Here is a 17,884-nt window from a genome sequence, read left to right as displayed (position 1 = left end):
AAAACCTCAAGAAAACAAGGATAGATAACAAACGACATGGTAAGACACACCAAGTGACAGTAAAGGAGCTAAATATATTTAGTCTAGACAAGAGTAAACCCAGGGAGATGTGATCACAGACTATAAATAGTTTCAAGGCAACAAAAGGAGAGAAGGGGACTATTCAGTCTCAGGAGAAGTTAGAATAGCAAGTAATGGATGGAAGCTAATGAAGGAAAAATTTAAGGAAGGCACTGGGGAACATCTCCAGATACCCAAAGTAATCAGGAAGATAGACACAGAAGGAGTGTAATATCAGTGCAGATAGTCACATGAGTGGGTAGCACAGACACTAATGGTCAAAAGGAGCATGACTTAATTGTTCAAGCAGCATTTTTCAGCCTTATCTCCTGAGTGAGATTTCCCAGAATACCTGTAGGCATTTAATTTAAATTCAAGATTCCAAATAAGCCAACTCAAGTCCTACAAAACTGACAGAAAATGCTTTCAACACCTTTTTTGATACTTTCATGACATGTCAGAAGCTTTTTGAAAACCCCTTCTAGATGTCTACACTTCTGGGGTTCCTTTGAAAAGCCCATATTTTATTTCTGTGCAGTGTTGCATTTTGACTCTGAACCAACCTGTGCCATCCTAATGTAGACCAATACCAGTGGCACCACCAAAAAAACCCCAACTTTAGAAACTTCATAGTAGCAATGAAAAAAATGTATGTTGACTGGCTTGAGATTTCATCATTAAGCACAAACATCGCTCAGGACTCACCCTTCTGAAAAAAAGGGAAGAACTGGAAATTTATCCAGAGGTTTGGTGTTGACTTCACTATAGTAGTTACAGAACAAAGAAAAAGCAGTAGTTCAACATAGTATACACCCCTACAAATACTGAAGCAGAAATGTCCCTGTATGAACCCTATATGACAGGTGTCGGCCAGCATGTTAGATGCTGGGATGGCATATTACTGTACATCTTACAGATTCACCAACCAAATAACCTTGCTATTTAGTTAAGGCCTTCTCTGCTCCATGAAGGGTTTATGGTTTAGGTGTATCTCCAGTACACAAATGCTTTTTTTCTCTCAGACTAGGCTTGCTTATATTGACACGACCACTCTCTCACCCTGAATCAGATAGGTTTCAACAGCAAAAGGTATTCTGAGGAAACGGTTTACAGCAGAGCATTTAGTGATTCAGTCGTGATATCAGCTGTGGGATTTTGCCACACACAACACATCTTCACATAACCACAAGGTTGGAAGGGACCTCTCCCCTGCCCAAAGCAGGGTCACTTACAGCAGGGCTGTATCCAATCGGAGTTCAAATGGAGTTCCAGGGATGGAGGTTCCACAAACTGTCTGTGCAACCTGTGCCAATTTTTGACCATCTTCATAGTTTTCTTATGTTTAAGCAGAATTTCCTGTATTTTGGGTTGTGCCCATGGCCTCTTGTCCCATCACTGGGCACCACTAGGAAGAGTTTGGCTCCCTTTTATTTTCTCCCCCAACAAGGTACTTATACATACTGATCCTCCTGAGCCTTCTCTTCTCCACTCTGAACAGTCTCAGCTCGCTCAGCCTCTCTTCATACAACAGCTGTTCCAGTCTCTTAATCATCTCCATGGTCCTTTGCTGCATTTCCTCCAGTATGTTCATGTCTGTCTTGTACTGGGGAGCCCAGAGCTGGGCAAAGCACCCCAGATGAGTCACAGCAGGGCTGAGTAGAGGGGAAGGATCACATCCCTCTGCCTGCTGGCAACACTCTGCATAATGCAGTCCAGGAGGCTGTTGACTTTGATTGCTGTAAGGGCACATTGCTGGCTCGTGGTGTATTTGTCCCACCAAGACCTTCAGGATCTTCTCTGCAAAGCTGCTTTCCAGCTGGGTGGCCCCCAGCATGTACTGGTGCCTGGGGCTGTTTCTCCCAAGGTGCAGGACTCTGCTTTTCCCTTTGCTGTACTACATGAATTTCTTGTCATCCCATTTCTCCAGTTTGTCAAGGTACCTCTGGATGGCAGCACAGCCATCTAGTGTACTGACTACTCCTCCCAATTCTGTATCATCTTCAAATTTATTCAGGGTTCACCCTGTCCCAGCATCCAGGTGATTAATGAAGGTGTTAAGCTGCATTGGTCCTAATATCAACCCCTGGGTAAACTAGTGACTGGCCTCTGGTTGGATGTTGTGCCACTGATCTCAATTGTTTAAACCCAGCAGTTCAGCCAGTTTTCAGTCCACCTCACTGTCCACTTACCTAGCCTGTACTTCATCAGCTTGCCAATGAGGATGTTACAGGAGACAGTGTTAAAAGACTTACTAAAGACAAACTAACAAATATTAACTACTTGCTCATCATCCACCAAGCCAGTCATTTCACTGTAGAAGTCTGTCAGGTTCATTAAGCACGATTTCCCCTGTGTAAATCCATACTGACTGTTGGCAGTCATTGATTATCCATGCAAGCTTATTTCCTCACACCCACAAGTCTCAGATAGGAAAGAAGGGACAACAAAAAATGGCATAGAGAGGTTTACTTGATTTCCTGCCCATTGGGATGGGCCATTCATACAGAATCACAGATTGGTCAGGGTTGGAAGGGACCTGTGGACATCATCTAGTCCAACTCCCTGCTAAAGCAGATTCTTCCAGAGCAAGTTGCACAGTCACATCCAGGCGGGCTTTCAACATCTCCAGGGAAGGAGACTACAGCATCTCTGGGCAGCCTGTCCCAGTGCTTTACCACCCTCTAAGTTCTTCCTCATATTCAGAAGGAACTTCTTATGTTGCAGTTTGCGCCCATTGCTCCTTGTCCTGTCACTGGGCACCACTGAAATAGACTGGCCCCATCCTCTTGGCACTCTCCCTTAAGATGTTTGTATGCATTGGTAAGATCCCCTCTTGGTCTTCTGTTCTCCAGGCTGAACAGCCCCAGCTCTCTCAGTCTCTCCCCACCAGGGAGATGCTCCAGTCCCCTCAACACCTCCACAGCCTCTGCTGGATCATCTCCAGCAGTTCCCTGTCTCTCTGGAACTGGGCAGCCCAGCACTGGTCACAGGACTCCAGATGTGGCTTCACCAGAGCAGAGCAGGAGGATCCCCTTCCTCCACCTGGCCCCACTCCTCCTCATGCCCCCCAGGATCACACTGGCCCCGTGGCCCCACGGGCACACTGCTGGCCCACGGGCAGCTTGCTGCCCACCAGCACTCTCAGGTCCTTCTAGACAGAGCTGCCCCCCAGCAGGTCAGCCCCAGCTTATGCTGGTACACGGGGCTGTCCCTCCCCAGGTGCAGGACCCTACAATTGCCTCGGTTGACCGTCATGAGGTTCCTCTCTGCCCAGCTCTCCCACCTGTCCAGGTCTGGCTGAATGGCAGCGCAGCCTCTGGTGAATCAGCCGCTCTTCACAGTTTGGTATCATCCACAAACTTGGTGAGGGTGCCTCTGTCCCTTCATCCAGGTCAGTGCTGATAAGTTGAACAGCACCGGACCCAGCACTGACCCTGGGGAACACAGCGAGCTACAGGCCTCCAGCCAGACTGGATGAGTTGATTCTTGAAAAACACCCAGGCCTCCTGAACTCCTCTTCTCTCCCAGGCTGTATCCCATGGTATTCTTCCAAGAAGATGCCTGAACAGGTAAATCTGTTCTGCAGGATAGTGATCCTACTTTTTGCCTTGCTTCCTCCTCTTGGGCCCCTGAATTCCACCATTTGCTGGTTGCGGCAGCCAAAGCTTTCCCCACTCATCACATTCCTGACAAGTTCTTGTTTGTTTGTAAGATCATGTGATCATCAGTTCCTCAATCACCTGCTTTAGGAAGTTGACCTTAGGGTGCTCTAAAAACCTCCTGCATTGCCTCTGCCCTGCTGTGTTGTCCGTCCAGTGGCTATCAGGGTGGTGGAACTACACCAAGAAGTCCAGGGCCTCCAAACATGACACTTCTTCCAGTTGTTTGAAAAATGTCTCTTCTATTTCTTCCTAATGATGTGACTTATAGCAGACACCCACCACAATGTTGTCCACTTTGGTCTGTCCACTAATCCTGCTCCATAATATATCAGCGGGCTCAAGACCCATTGCCAGGCAGAGCTCCCTTCACTGCTCTGTCACACAGAGCATAACTCCCTCTCCTCACCCTGCTGTTGGGGTGCTAACCTATGCTGTAACTGCAGATCTGTAAGCAGAGCAGGACACATCTGCCTGCTTCCACAAGTCACAGACTTCCAGCCTCCTTCATCATGGGACTCTCCATTTCCTAACTCAACAAACATGGGCTGCCTAGTTCTTCTCTAGTACGGACCAGGCTCTTGTACCTGCAGAAGGTCAGAGAAGGTCCAGTCCACCTTTTTCTCACCATGTCTGATGCTGCAAAGTCTGCTGGCCTCCTCCCATAGCCCCTTAACTTGGGAACAGAAATCCTCTACATCTCCTGCAGAAAAGGAGAACGACTACCCAAGCCCTATGAGAGGCCTCAGGGGCATCCCTGCAACCCCAAAGCTGCAGATCTGCACCTTCCCTAGGGACTCAGTCTGGGTCAATCCTGATATGCCAGGGATAGTTGCCCCTGCAGGCACTGGGGACCATGCCCTCCGGCACTGCCCATGCTCTGCACTCAAATGCAGCCTTCAGCAAAATTTCTAGTCCTCTTCTGTGCATATTTCAGCCAAACCTGTTAGCTGCCCAGCACCTACAGAAAGTTCTTCCCAGCACCTGCAACAAGGGTGCCCAGCCTTACCTAACCAAGAGTCATCTCAGTCAAAAGCTCCAAGCTGCTCAAGGACACCGACAGAGCTCCTTAGAAGCTGATGGGGGGTGCTAGAAGTCACAGCCTCCTGTGTCAATCCTCTCCCAGCAGCAAAGCACCTTGACATTCCTTTAAGTGTTCCCCAAAGTCCTCCAGTAATCCCAGAAATTGCTCCCAGAAGGTCTAGAAGATCCCAAAGTAGAGGCCAGAAACTGCTCTGCAAACTTTTGCAAATGTTTGGTAGTTGACTCTGTGGCTGCACTGTCAAAAATGTAAAGGAGAGCTCCTGGAAAAGATACATTTATCTGATAACATTGATTTTCATGCAGAGATCCACACTGATTTCAGAACCAAAAATACAACAAAGCCTGATATGATTAAATAAGCACACATCGCATAAATTGACAGCAGCCCCAATATCTAGCCCATTTCAGGGAATTTTCAACCTAGTCATCTTAGACAAAAGCTTAAGAAATACAGCAGTAATGCAGCATGAAGGAAAAAAAATTCTTTGAGAGTAATTCTGGCTCAAGGATCTTGCCTTTGCTGCCAGTTGTTCATGCCTGGTCTGCCAGGATTGGATCCCTTCTGCCAGCACATGGGTGTCATGTAGATGAGGCTGGGTTACATAGCAAACCACTGAAGTGACCTATGTGAAAAGGAACCCCATTGGGATGGGGCTATTTTTAACCTAAATAATTTCATTGATTGAGTGTATAATTATATTAACACTGCTGAGCTGCTCTAGGAGGCACGAGCCCTCGCAAAGCAGGGTGGGGAGGAGGACTTTGTTAGCCAAGAGAACTTACCACAAAACTACTTACCCTCATTTATTCTTGTTTTATAAGAAAAGACCCTGTCCTGTTTACCCTGTTCAATACCCACCCCAAACTGACTGCAGAGCCCTGTGGATGATATGCAGAGAGGTGAAGGAAAAAGTGGAGCTGGAAACATGGAGGTGTCCCTTTCTCATGCTGCCCCTGTAGGGTCTTCAGTGTTCACTCACCCTGTGAAAGTTGAGCACCTTTTCATGGTGCTTGCCATGTCTACCTTGGATAAAGAGTGATTATTATATCATCAAATTAATTATACTCACTGCTGACAAAGCACTTGGTGCTCAGTATATATATAAAGCAACAAAGTCCATTCAATACTCTATTTTTCATTTTGCACCAATTATTTCTGACAAGGAGATATGAGAGCCATTCCCATGGAAGAAGGCTAATCTCCGAGGACTGCAGGAGTGTAACTAAGGAAAAACGAGACATGGATGCATAATAATTCAAATTAAGCAGTAGACGTTAAAGCGGTTTAATTCAACATCTTAATTAAGGAATCTGCTTGGAAGAAAAGAATATAGACTGAAAATGAGGCAGTAAACTGGCACCTATTTATAGCACTGAACAAAAAGGAAGAAAGCTAGATGGTGCCAGCAAAGTTACAGTAACAAGTGCCCCAAGACAACTGCTCTAAAATCCAGTGGCCTTACAAAAAATTCATTTCTGAGTCCAAAAGCTTAAGTCTCAAAGTCAGGGCACCTTTCAGGCCCAGTCTGACAAATGTCACCAACTCTTATGTTTACTCTAAACTGCACCTGTATTCCTGCAAGGGATTTTTCAAGTTCTCTGATTAGGGTTGAGGCTGGAGAGTAAATTGTTTTTCAAATGGATGGTTTGCATGAGGCATCTAATGTAAACCCCACTAAACAAAAAGGTGTGCAGGCTGGTTTTCACTGTAGCCAGCTTTGCTCAGATATTGCATGATAGGCATTACAGAGGAATTCCTGATCAATTTAGAAATCAAGGGCATAAGAGATAAGAGAAAGAGAACAGAACTATCCTTTCTGTGCTAAAATGAGAGAGAAAACACTCAATCTGCCCCTGATATGCAGAGACAGAGGGCACCATCAGCACCATGCACCTCACTCGTATAATCCTAGGACTGCGGAAGATAAGGATGCAACAGATGTTCAAGTCAGCCTCTACCAGTACAACCCCCCAGGACTGTGGTTCCTGCTGTTGTATGATAATGCTTCTAATATTCTGCATCTCAGAGCTTTCCATACTGAAACACAGCACTTTGCACCCACTCTCTCCTAGGTGCAAACCACCACCATGTGCATCTCTGTGAGCCTGAGCGGCTTTGTTGTGCTGGGCTGTTTGTTCGCACCCAAGGTGCACATCATCCTCTTCCAGCCCCAGAAGAACGTGGTCACTCACAGACTCCATCTCAACAGGTTCAGTGTCAGTGGGACTGGGACCACTTACTCTCAGTGTAAGTAACAGAACTGCCACCTTTCTATGTGGACCGGGGGGGGGGGGGGCTGCAGTGAGTTTGGGTTGAGACAAGGTGGGGTTTTTTACCAGCAACAGAAAGACCTTTATAGGCTGAGCTATGTACCCCATGCAAATATCACTTCATTTGTGTCTGGAGGGAAATACTCATCCCCCTCCCATGGGAATCATCTCAGAGCCCACTCTGAAGCTTACTGAAGTCAGCAGAAAGCTTTTGGTGGGCTCTGACTCCAGTCTGCTGCACAAAGCAAGTAGAGCCTGTCTCTCACTCACTCCCACAGCGGAGGCAGGATCAGATTGCCCTGAAGTATTCCTTTCAAAATGACACACTGACAGGACCAGGGCCACAATGCAGCACACTCTCAATGGCTCTTATCATCTGCATTATAAGGAACAGCTCCAAGTCTGCAGTAAATGCATCCAGAGGATGCCATAAACTGTATCTGTATGTGGAGTGTGAGCAGTACCTTTTGTAAGTGCCACAGCTGGGAGAAGCAATCAGTGCTCTGTCGCAAGGACAGCTCATCTGCTCTGCCTCTCTCCTTTCCTTCATCTTCAGTCTCTTCACCCCAAGCAAATTCACTTCTGTGATTTTGTTCTAAAGCTGTCGCTCCTCTTCTGAGTGACTTGCTCAGAGATTTTTTTTTTATTATTTTTAAAAAAAAAGGTCACCTGTGTGTTTGCTGGGGGTTTTTTTTCCCTTGTCAAGCTTAACTGTTCAAGAATGGGAGCACACAGCATCCTGTTCACAGAGCTTTGTGGACAGTGATGCCTAACCTGGAAAGCTAATTGAAAAAGCACACTACAACTATAAAGAGGCACAAAATAAGAAACAGAGGAAAGGGGAGACACAGAGCAAGGCTTGCCAGGCAGTTCACACTAACCTAGCCTCAGGTTTTTGAGTATCGCTTAGATTTCAAAATTGACTAGAAACCTTCGACACTTCAGTTTTCAGACAGAACATGGAAAGAACTTGGGACCTTGCTGTGTAACACATTGGCAGGGATTAGGAGCTAAAGGGACCCCAGCCATTTCAGGCTCTCCCACCACAAACCATACTGTGTGTGGGTGCCCATGGTCCTTTAACAAAAGAGAAGCCATACGGCTCTACATGCCCCCCATCTTATCAGTCAGGACCATATCCAGCCCTGACACAAGAAACCAAAATCTCCTTTCTGTGTTGGAAAACTTAAACCAAGAGAGATAGGATACCCCTAGGTGTCCAAAGTGCTGAGCACTCCCAAAAGACCAATGGTTTGCCAATAACCTTTAGAAGTTTGGTCCCTTGATGAAATGATAAGTCCCATGAGACTATTTTCATCCCTTATTAATTTTTTATAAGTCATCTTCCCAAGTTTTTTAATTCTTTCATACTACAGAATAAGCTTAGTCAGAAACCATTTTGTTTCTTGGATACTTTTGTATAAAATTGCATTTTGCAGTTTGATATTTTTGTTGTAATGGTTGGATAATACATGTGTGTGCACAAGCATGCATGCAACTGAAAGATATCCTCAGTGCACATCTTTACATTAAAAGCTTACCTGTTCAGATTTATGAATAGTTTTAATACACAAAGGAAAGCATAAAAATCCTGACTTACAATCTGTGGCTACTTCATTATTTAGAAAGGTGGCTGCAGTTACTTACTTTTACTGCTTACACCTAGGTGAATAAGGGCTGCTCATCTTCATTGGTCTTTCAGACCATGGCAAGACATGGACCTGGAAGTAGGACTAAAAGGCCCATGACATACAATGGAAAAAGCCCTGTAGTTTCTGTCTAGAACAATTATTTCGGAAAATAACACTGAGAATTCACTATCACAACACCAATATTTTTAAGAAGGAAATTTTTACCTTACTCCTTTCCAATTATTAGTAAATTATTTTAAACAAATTTTCTTCTTTTTTTTTTTTTCCTCCTTAACTCTTTGGTCATTTAGAAACCTCTAAAGAGGTTGTAATCCAAATTGATTCTAACCCACATTTAAAATATTTCTCTTATCAGTCATGGGACTGTCAGCTGGTTTTTACTTTGGTCTTGATGGTGTTTTCATCAGTCAGAAACTGATCAAAATCAGCTCCCGGGCATTCTAGTAACAGCAACATACAAAAAGGCAGTTCTTGTTTATTATCAGAGCTTTAGAGGACAGGAGTATCCAGGTTGCTCTAATGGGCAGTGTGTTTCCTGTTTCCATGGATTCTGTCCCTCCGTTGCACCTTAGGGCTGCCACCACTTCTTCACTCCATCAGTCATTAATGCCATGAGCATAGTGGGTCATGAACAGCAAGTGACCCACAGGTTTTAAGACAATTCCTTGAACAGTGAAAACTGGTGAAACTCTATGACAAAAGGTAAGTGACACTCATGATGTTTTTGAGTAGTGTTACGTGTTAGCTCTAAATGTGTATCACAATTGCATCCCTAAGCTGAGTAGCGGAGGGAGGGCCTGAGTCAATGGTCAACTATAAGAGCTGCAGTGTGGTAGTAGTCATGAGAGCTAAGACAAGCACCTCCTACAGTCACATGAATACAGCTCCTCTTCTTTGCTACATGCTCCACAGAAAACAAGTAGAAGTCAATACTTGACTGCTAAGCAAGGAAACTTGTTATAGAGGCACCAAGCTTTGATCATTTTGACAGCTGAGATCTGGACTACAGAAAAATACAGATTTAAGCTGAAGAGAGGCAGGTTATATTGTATCTAGGTATATGACATGTTTTGAAACGTCCATCCGTACCCATTTATTTGAACCTGAAAATCCTTGTTTGGCAGAGAGCTGCATAGGTTCTGCTTCCCCTGCAAGTGTTTCCCCTGCTGGGATGTTCCCCAGTTCTCCTGTGGTGTGTTTTATGGGCTTGGAAGAGGTAATCCCAGAAGGCAGGAAGTCAACACTCATAAAACTTCCCAGAAAGCTCCGCACTGATTTAAGCACGTGCATGATTCAGGCTGAGCTTTAACACCCAGAAGATGTCATTCATCCAAGTAATGTCCACATGAAAAGCTGCACACAGGCTTGAGATTATCCAGGTGCCCTCCACAGGGTTCAGAAGAGGAATTGAAGCTACTTTTATATCCAGACTGGTATATTTTCCTCTCTCAGAATTTTTCCCAGCCCTTGCTCTAAACTAGCTCTGATATATGGGGTTTTTATATGATTAACTCACAGTTGTCCAGCTGTGAGCATGAGTACCAAAAGTGGCACACAGACAGCAAGTTTGAATCTGCCTGTTCCAGCACGGCAGTGCTGGGCTTTTGCTTTTTACCTCCGGTTCTTACTTTGGATTATCTAAGCAAAATGAGGGACAGGCAGGAAAGAGATCAAAAGCACGAACTGCAGCCAAATCAAGATTTTTGGTCATGTCACACGTTTGTCCTTGGTCTCAACATAAGGCAAAATGGAGGTGAAGTGTCTCTGGGAGATCCAGCAATATTTCAGGAACCCTCTGGGCTATAAGACAAAATGTGAAACAGTGCAGGGCTAGCAACTGACGTTGCTGAGGTGTGTAAGGAAAAGCAAGATTTTTGTTCTGTCTCAGAGAGAGCTGAATACCCAGTGTGAACACCTTACTCCACCCAGCAGAGTTAATAACTGCCTGCCAGCACTACAAAAGAGGTACGTGCTGTGGAGGAAGCCTGGGAACTCAAAAGGCAAGGCCAATCATTTCTTGCTTACCACCATATTTCTCTGCCCAGCTTTTACATCGTCCTGACCTGGTTACTGTAGCATTTGAGCTCTTCATTGTGTTGGACTTCAAAAAAACCCTGAAGCTACAGAAGTTCTGGGTGGGTGACTGATGTTCACAGAAACAAAATGCTTTTTCCTGTAGTCATACTGCAGTAGAACAGGGATTTGAATCAGGTCTCTTAAGCAGTACTGATCTTTCTATTTGCCAAAAATAAGTCAAAATAAAAATAACAGCAATAATAAAAAATTCAGATCAATGTGCTGACATATTACACCCAGCTAAAAACTGAATAAAAACCTGATAGTTAACCTTCACAGAATCATAGGCATGATGCCCCATGACCTTTTACCTACAATGATGGCTTTTGTGTATGTGACTCACAATACATACCCAGGTTGCGAGAGACTAAATTCCATCTGCCTAATTCAGGGCAGAGCTCATTCCTGGCTTTCCTTTTATCAGCAATATGACCTGCCCTCTGAGTAGCAGGTTAGTCCAACAGGTGCTTCTAAATCTCTTTCGTTAAAACAGTTCTGTTTTCCATGAAACATTTATCCATTCAATGAAAGAATTAGAAATAGAAGCTGATTTGAAGAAAGAAAGATCTGTTCTAACAGTGATGCCGAGTGTCTTTAAGGAACCAGTCTGCAGCTGAGACTGTAGCCAGCACCAGTTTTGGAAGATTGAGCATACCCTTGTCAGCTGCATAAATTGCTTTTTACACTGGATGATTGAATTTACTAAGTCATTGCTTGCCATGTGTTTTCTTTGATGAAGGCATCACATTTCTCTGGGTCACTGTTATCATTAACCTAATGTATCTTTCAAAAAACAGCTTTATGATGCCATGAGCAGAGATGTCACAGAGTATCTGCAAACACATTCCTGATGCCCAATGGATAATTTTAACAAAGACAGACAAACCAGCTTGCTTTTAAATTAAAATCCACAAGGCTTTAGCAGAATGGTAATATATTCTACAATTAAAATACAAATACATTTAGAAACAGATTCTGATACTCAGATTCAATCATCATCTTGTATCACTGAAGCAATGAAAACCTATCATATAAAATACTAGGCCATGTAGACAAGGGTATCAGAATATGGCCCTCACCTCTGGATGCATATTGAATCCTGATCCAGAGCTCCTAGAAATGAAAAGTATTATGGACACAAAATATTCTGGGATTAGGTGAGAAATAACCTTGTTTCCAAATTCAGTTATTCAAAAATTTCTTCACTCATCCAACATGTACTTAGAATTGTTACTTTTTTAAATTAAAAAGTATATCAAGACACAGTCCTAATATGCAGAGGTGGATTCTGTCCCAGATTTAAAAATGCATCAATTTTATTTCAGGAATGTTCATTCCAATTATGTAAAAACTCAAAGGATCAAACCTTAGCATTTCTAGCCAATAAAACACGAAAAATCTGAAGGTTCACTTTTTATTCTACAGGTATATCTTAGCAGCACTCTAGCTATATTAATTCGCACTACTGTGCAAAGCCTTATAAAGTGAGATCCAGCAGTGCAGAATCATAAAAAAAAATAATAATTCATGTATTGTATTGAGATACTTCTTGGAGAAGGTTAGTCGCCCTAAGTGCTCTCAATGGTCAGCAAAGAGAAATGAGGTTCCTCCAGGGGATGCTTCAGCCTCAGATACGAATTGCCTTGTAGAGGTGCAAACTGTACCTCCATCAGCTCCACTGCTGACACAGTCATGTTAAGGTGAATTTTCATTGGGCATTTTGGTTAAATTGGGTGAGATGGCCCAGATCAACATAAATTATAATATTGTGTGTTGCAATTTCTTGCCACCCTGACATCAGTTATTTTCCCCTCTCTTTCTCTTTCAGCATCTGCTAGTATGTACGTACCGACCGTTTGCAACGGAAGGGAAGTTCTGGACTCCACCACTTCATCTCTGTGATTGTGACTTGCAGTTCAGTTCCTGAGTTTTTAGACTGTTAGGCAAAATTTTGCACGTTGTGCACTCCGGAAAACACCACAAAATAAAAGAAATCAAAACAAAACTAGTACCTTTTTTTAGAAACAGTGTAATAAATTATTTTTGAGGATTGTACAGCATATAGTGATGTTCTGGAACTTTTTAGACTGATTTTAGCACTTCTGTTGTTAATGGTCTTAAGGGACATGTAAATAACCATGGTTCACAATGTGCATAGTCCTGCAGTAAGGGAGTGATTTGTTGCAAGCACAGTTGCAATGTTAGGTGACTTCTTTCCTACAAAATTTTTTTGTAGCTCCTTGTTGTAATTAACTTAGACTGCATTTCTATGTTGTATATTACGGTTACCTTACATGTAACAGACAATTGTTTTTCTCAGCACAAAACAGCAGTATTAATGTAAAGGCACCAATAATAAAAAGATAAAAGTTTTTCAGCATGTTTTCATTTTTGTTTCTTCCTCCCTCAAGGTCATTACATTTCTCTAGACACCAGCTTAGGTAAAAAAGATAAAGAGTCTGTCATACTAGTGTGTGTACACACACACCTGTCTGTCTGTGTTACAAAATCTGTACCACATTATATGTGCTTATGATGAACGCTTTGTCAAGGTCAAGTATAAATTCCCTTTCCTTAAAAAAATGCACATTATTAAAGCATTTCAAGTGCTCTTTTTGTTATTAAAATGTAGGGACATTTTCAAAAGTGAAAATGTCTAACTGCATCTCAGGTATAAGCAAAAAAAATTTGATTGTTGGTTCAGTCCTTTGGCATGGTTTAACACTGTCATGCACACAATAGATTGGTACCATATAAAAAGCAAAGAGAATTTCTGTAAGAAAATTAGCTAAGACTGTTTTATCCCTCCAGCCAAAACAGCTTCTCTGCATCAACAGTGCTGTGAAAAGTAATTGGAGCACCACAGAAACAGAGATGAAAAAAAGTCAAAAAAGACAAATTCAGGAGACGTTTACACACTTCTCTGGGGTGACCTTTGCATTCAAACCAAACTATTCAAGACACACATACTGGCGAGTTAGACAATTGCAAAATACCTTCAAAGTTTGGCTTTTATAACTGCACTCTTAAAGCTGCCCTCACTGTATTGAAACAATCTGAAATCCTCCCTTCTACCAGGTCCAAAAAGTCATTAAGGAAACAAACACACCTTTGATTAATGTGTCTGGGCATATTTATCTAAGGGCTTGTTCCCGTTGATCGCGTTCCAGATGAGGTCAATAGCAAAATTCTCATTGACTTCAAAGGCAACACCACTGAGGCTTGAAAGGCAGACACTACAGATACATACTGTCGGATGTACAAGTTCTCTGTAGCCGCAGTTCTCCTGCACTTGCAGATGTTTTTACACATTTCTGGAAAGGTGCAAGTCCTTGGGGCTGAACTGGTAAAGGAAGTAGCTGTTATTTTGAATGCCAAAATTAAAGATGCAGGTTTTTAAAATTCCCACTCACAGATAGATGCCTAATTTTTCTGGAAATCCTGATGTCCACCAGCAAAATCTCTTGTTGTCAACACTTCTGTGACTGGCTACACAGCCATTCAAGCCTCTACATCATGGAGTTGTCTAGTACAGAAACCCCTGTGACTTTCACCAGAACAGGCATTGCTCAGCCCGCATTACGCGCAGAGCTCTGCATTCACCCTCTTCCTCTCCACCAGCCCTGTAGTGCCTAATGTTTCAGGCTTGGTCCCCATGGCACAGGGGACAAGTTTTACAGGTTGGGAGTCTGGTTTTCTAAATCAAGACTCCTTAAAGCATCTGAGCTTGGGCAGCTACATTCATTGGACTTTCGTGTGCTTTTTTGTGGATTAACAGGCTGTTCACAGTATGGCAAAAGGTCAGAATACCTGACTGTGATGTTGATGTCCCTGCATCTACATTATCTTTATGGAGCTCTTAAAAATGCCTCAGCCAATGAGAATTTCTTCTCAGTTCTTACGGAACGCAACAATCAGAGTCAAATCCATCTCACCTAACATTCATTGTTTACAGTATAAATAACTACATATGAGATTGTCCGCCCCTTCTCCCTTTATACTCAGTGGAGCAGGCTTATCTCAGACTGCTACTTGAGGCTGAGATGAATCTCTCCAAAAAAAGACTAGCACAGCTTGCTCAGACCACAAAGTTTGCACTGAAAATAAAAGCATTGTGTCAGATGAATCCAGCCCTAGAATCTAAATTGGCATCACTGAAGCTAATTTATAGCAGGTGAGGATCTCACTGTCCCAGAGCTTTCATTCAGTTCAATAGCACTATTGAGAAAATGACCCAACGTCTGTGTCTGAGCATGGGTTATGAAGACTTAGGTGGTTTGAGAGCCACCTCCATGTGGGTTTTTCTACAAAAAATCCCCACAAACAAACATGTGGAGCTCTGGAGTTCCAGCCCCACCAAATGTTTCTGACATTCTTGTACTTGGTTTTGTCTTGAAACCTTGCACAACTTCCCATTGGATGTCCAGGGACACAGATTATCTGGTATTGACTGATGATTCAAGTAATCCAGTTTCAAAACACAGCAAAACAAAACCAGAAAATGTCAAAGTCTGGCAGAGGCTTTGCACGCCATACTGGCATTGAAATCTCTTGACAAAGGGATTATGTTTTATTCTTTTGCCTTACATCATCATTTCATTTTCTCTAAAACAGTTTCTAGGTTTTGTTCCGATTTGTGTAAGATTGGCTTCAGAGTATAAACCTCTTCTGATTTCTTTTTTGCTCTCATCATACATAAAGATTGAGTAATTTACCTCAAAGTACAGTGGGCCCTGTCACGGTTCCTTGCATGGTAGAGGGGAGCTCGAAGTACTTTGGCTCTGAGCCTGAAGAGTTGTCACACTGCCCTGATCCCTGCCCACAGACAGCCAGGAGGAATGCTGGGGTCAGAGCAAGGCTAAACCCAGTGCCCACAGTGCCTCACTGGAGGCTGCAGAAAAGTTCGGTTTATCATTCAGAAGCTGTAACTTCAGGGTATCTTAGCTCTCTGATACAAATCAAGAGTGCAGAAAGGTCTGTGAAAAACTGATCACTTTTTATTTATTGGCTGAGCAGAAAAATAAGACAAAAAAAATCATTGCAGGTCAACCTGAAGTAAACAATGACTGGGATTTTTTTTGCCTTTGTTCTTGGTTTTTATACAGGAGAGCTGTTTCTTTTTTAAGTCTTGAGTGAAGTTTGAAAGCAAACCAAAAATCTACTGGGGTAAACCAAAATATTTTATTTTGTCTTCAAGAGATTGTTTTTCCTGGATTAATTGGACACAACTGCTTCCGTCGTAACCAAAGAAATGTTAAAAGGAATTGTCTTTCCAAATAGAAAAAATGATCAAAACCTATTTCAAAAATATCATATCTTACCTGAACAAAACAAATCCCCAAAATCAGCAAAAAATGTCCAAAATACCCTGGCTCCAACCAGAAATCTCAGCTCTGGTTAAAGAAGTTTCCACTCCAATCCTTCACCCAGTTAGTACGCTTAGAGAAAGGGAGACTGAAGCAAACCCTTAACTCGTCACCAAATGCAGCCTGATGTCCATGGTGTCATTGTTTACTCTCCAATGCTTGCAGTCTACAGGAGGAAAGGCAGAAACTCTTTAAAAGCTTCTCAGTAATACAGGCAAAGCTGAGTTTTGTCACTGCAAGAAGAAAAGAGGCCAAGGCCAGGCTGGGCAGTTTTCGCAAGAGGAAGGGGATGGGTAGGAAGCAAAGGCTGGGGGGAGACCTGGAGTGCCAGTCTTCTCGCTTCTCCTGCCTCCAAGGAATTGGCAGGGTCAGGAAGGGGCTTCCCTCTCCCCAGCAGTGCCACCTCCACACACATACCAACCCCTCCTTCAGGGGCAACAACAGCAAGCCAGGTAACAGCTCCACCACGGCCTACAACTGGCTGGAAAGCAGAGTACCCTGAAAGACAGTGACTTTCTAGTACGTTCCAATTTAAAATGTGGAAGGAGGCAAGGAGAGGAATGGACTGTGTCTAACACCAACATTCTCGGAGGTCACATGCCTTTTATTCAGGCAAACACACATCCACACAACCTCACTTTGGCTTTTAGGTGCTGTTAGAGCACCAGCCTCATAGCACATGGGACCTTAGAGTATTCTTCCTGATGAGGTCCAGCTCTATACATCCAGAGAAATAACCAAAAGGCAGTGGCAGCTTATGGTCAGCTCAGTTCTCCTGTCCTCTCTGTTCCTGCTGCACAAATTGAGCAAAGGCACATCCAACCAGGTGACCGGGGATGCCACCATACATGTGACACACTGTATATTTTAGGATGAACCTGACCTCCTTTTATTTCTGTTCCTATATCCTTACATGTTTGCCAAAGCATCACAGTTCACAAGCATTCAAAAGCAGCAAGAAATAAAAAGGGGATTCAGTGAAAGCAGTATACAAGGGGAAAGGCGAAGAGAGACCACCACCAAAGATAAGCAGAACTTCCCAAGATTTCTCTTGAGGATATCATTCCCTGGTTTATTACCTCGAATAGTTATTTGAGGCCTCCATGTCTCATGATATGGACCAACCAGCAGCATTCCTCACCAGGGAAGAAATGTCATCCCCATTGGCATGTCAGCACCAATTGTAGCTGGTTTTACTCTTACATTGAAGCATTTGTGTTGGCCACTGCTGGAGATGAGTCAACATCTCATCTCCAGTCAACCTCCAACACGGCATCAATGGCAACATCTGCTGCTATCTTGTCTGCTCATAAAGTATCTCTATTTTATGGCCACTACTAGCTCTGGCAGAACAGATGAACCAAAACCACCAAAAACTGCAGACTTTCCCTTTACTAACGGAGTCCCAGAACCTCTTTTGCAAGAGCAAATAGTCAAACTCTTTCTTTGAACAAAATGACAGCTTCTTGAAGCTACTCAATGACTTCCTCCTGTGGCTCTAAGACACTTAAATGTTCCCCAAACCTAGACTCTTAATCAATTATATTATATATCACAAACATCAACCAACATAATCAGAGTCAAGATAGAATACATTCATTGCACATTTCCCTGCTAGCAAGCACTGTCAAAGCTGAGACAATAACATTCTGCTAATTTGCCAATAATATATACAGAAACACTACTAAAATGTGCTTAATCCTCAAAGAGATTCAGTTGTCTCACTCCAGATTTCAAAGAAAAGCATGCAAATGCA

At 43.1% G+C, this 17,884-nt stretch overlaps 1 protein-coding gene across 1 annotated transcript in view; it reads left to right on the top strand.

Annotated features, from left to right (window-relative positions):
- GRM3 (glutamate metabotropic receptor 3) overlaps positions 1-13,138 on the top strand; it is a 113,767-nt gene extending 100,629 nt beyond the window's left edge. The window contains exons 5-6 of the mRNA XM_005439296.4: positions 6,837-7,011; positions 12,591-13,138. Of these exons, the coding sequence (XP_005439353.1) occupies positions 6,837-7,011; positions 12,591-12,664 (249 nt within the window). The 3' untranslated portion in view covers positions 12,665-13,138. The remainder of the gene's footprint in view (positions 1-6,836; positions 7,012-12,590) is intronic.
- The last annotated feature ends 4,746 nt before the right edge of the window (positions 13,139-17,884 follow it).

Source organism: Falco cherrug, chromosome 5 (genome assembly GCF_023634085.1).
Source record: "Falco cherrug isolate bFalChe1 chromosome 5, bFalChe1.pri, whole genome shotgun sequence".
In the NCBI taxonomy this organism is placed as follows: domain Eukaryota; kingdom Metazoa; phylum Chordata; class Aves; order Falconiformes; family Falconidae; genus Falco; species Falco cherrug.
This window is presented reverse-complemented; position numbering and strand designations above follow the sequence as displayed.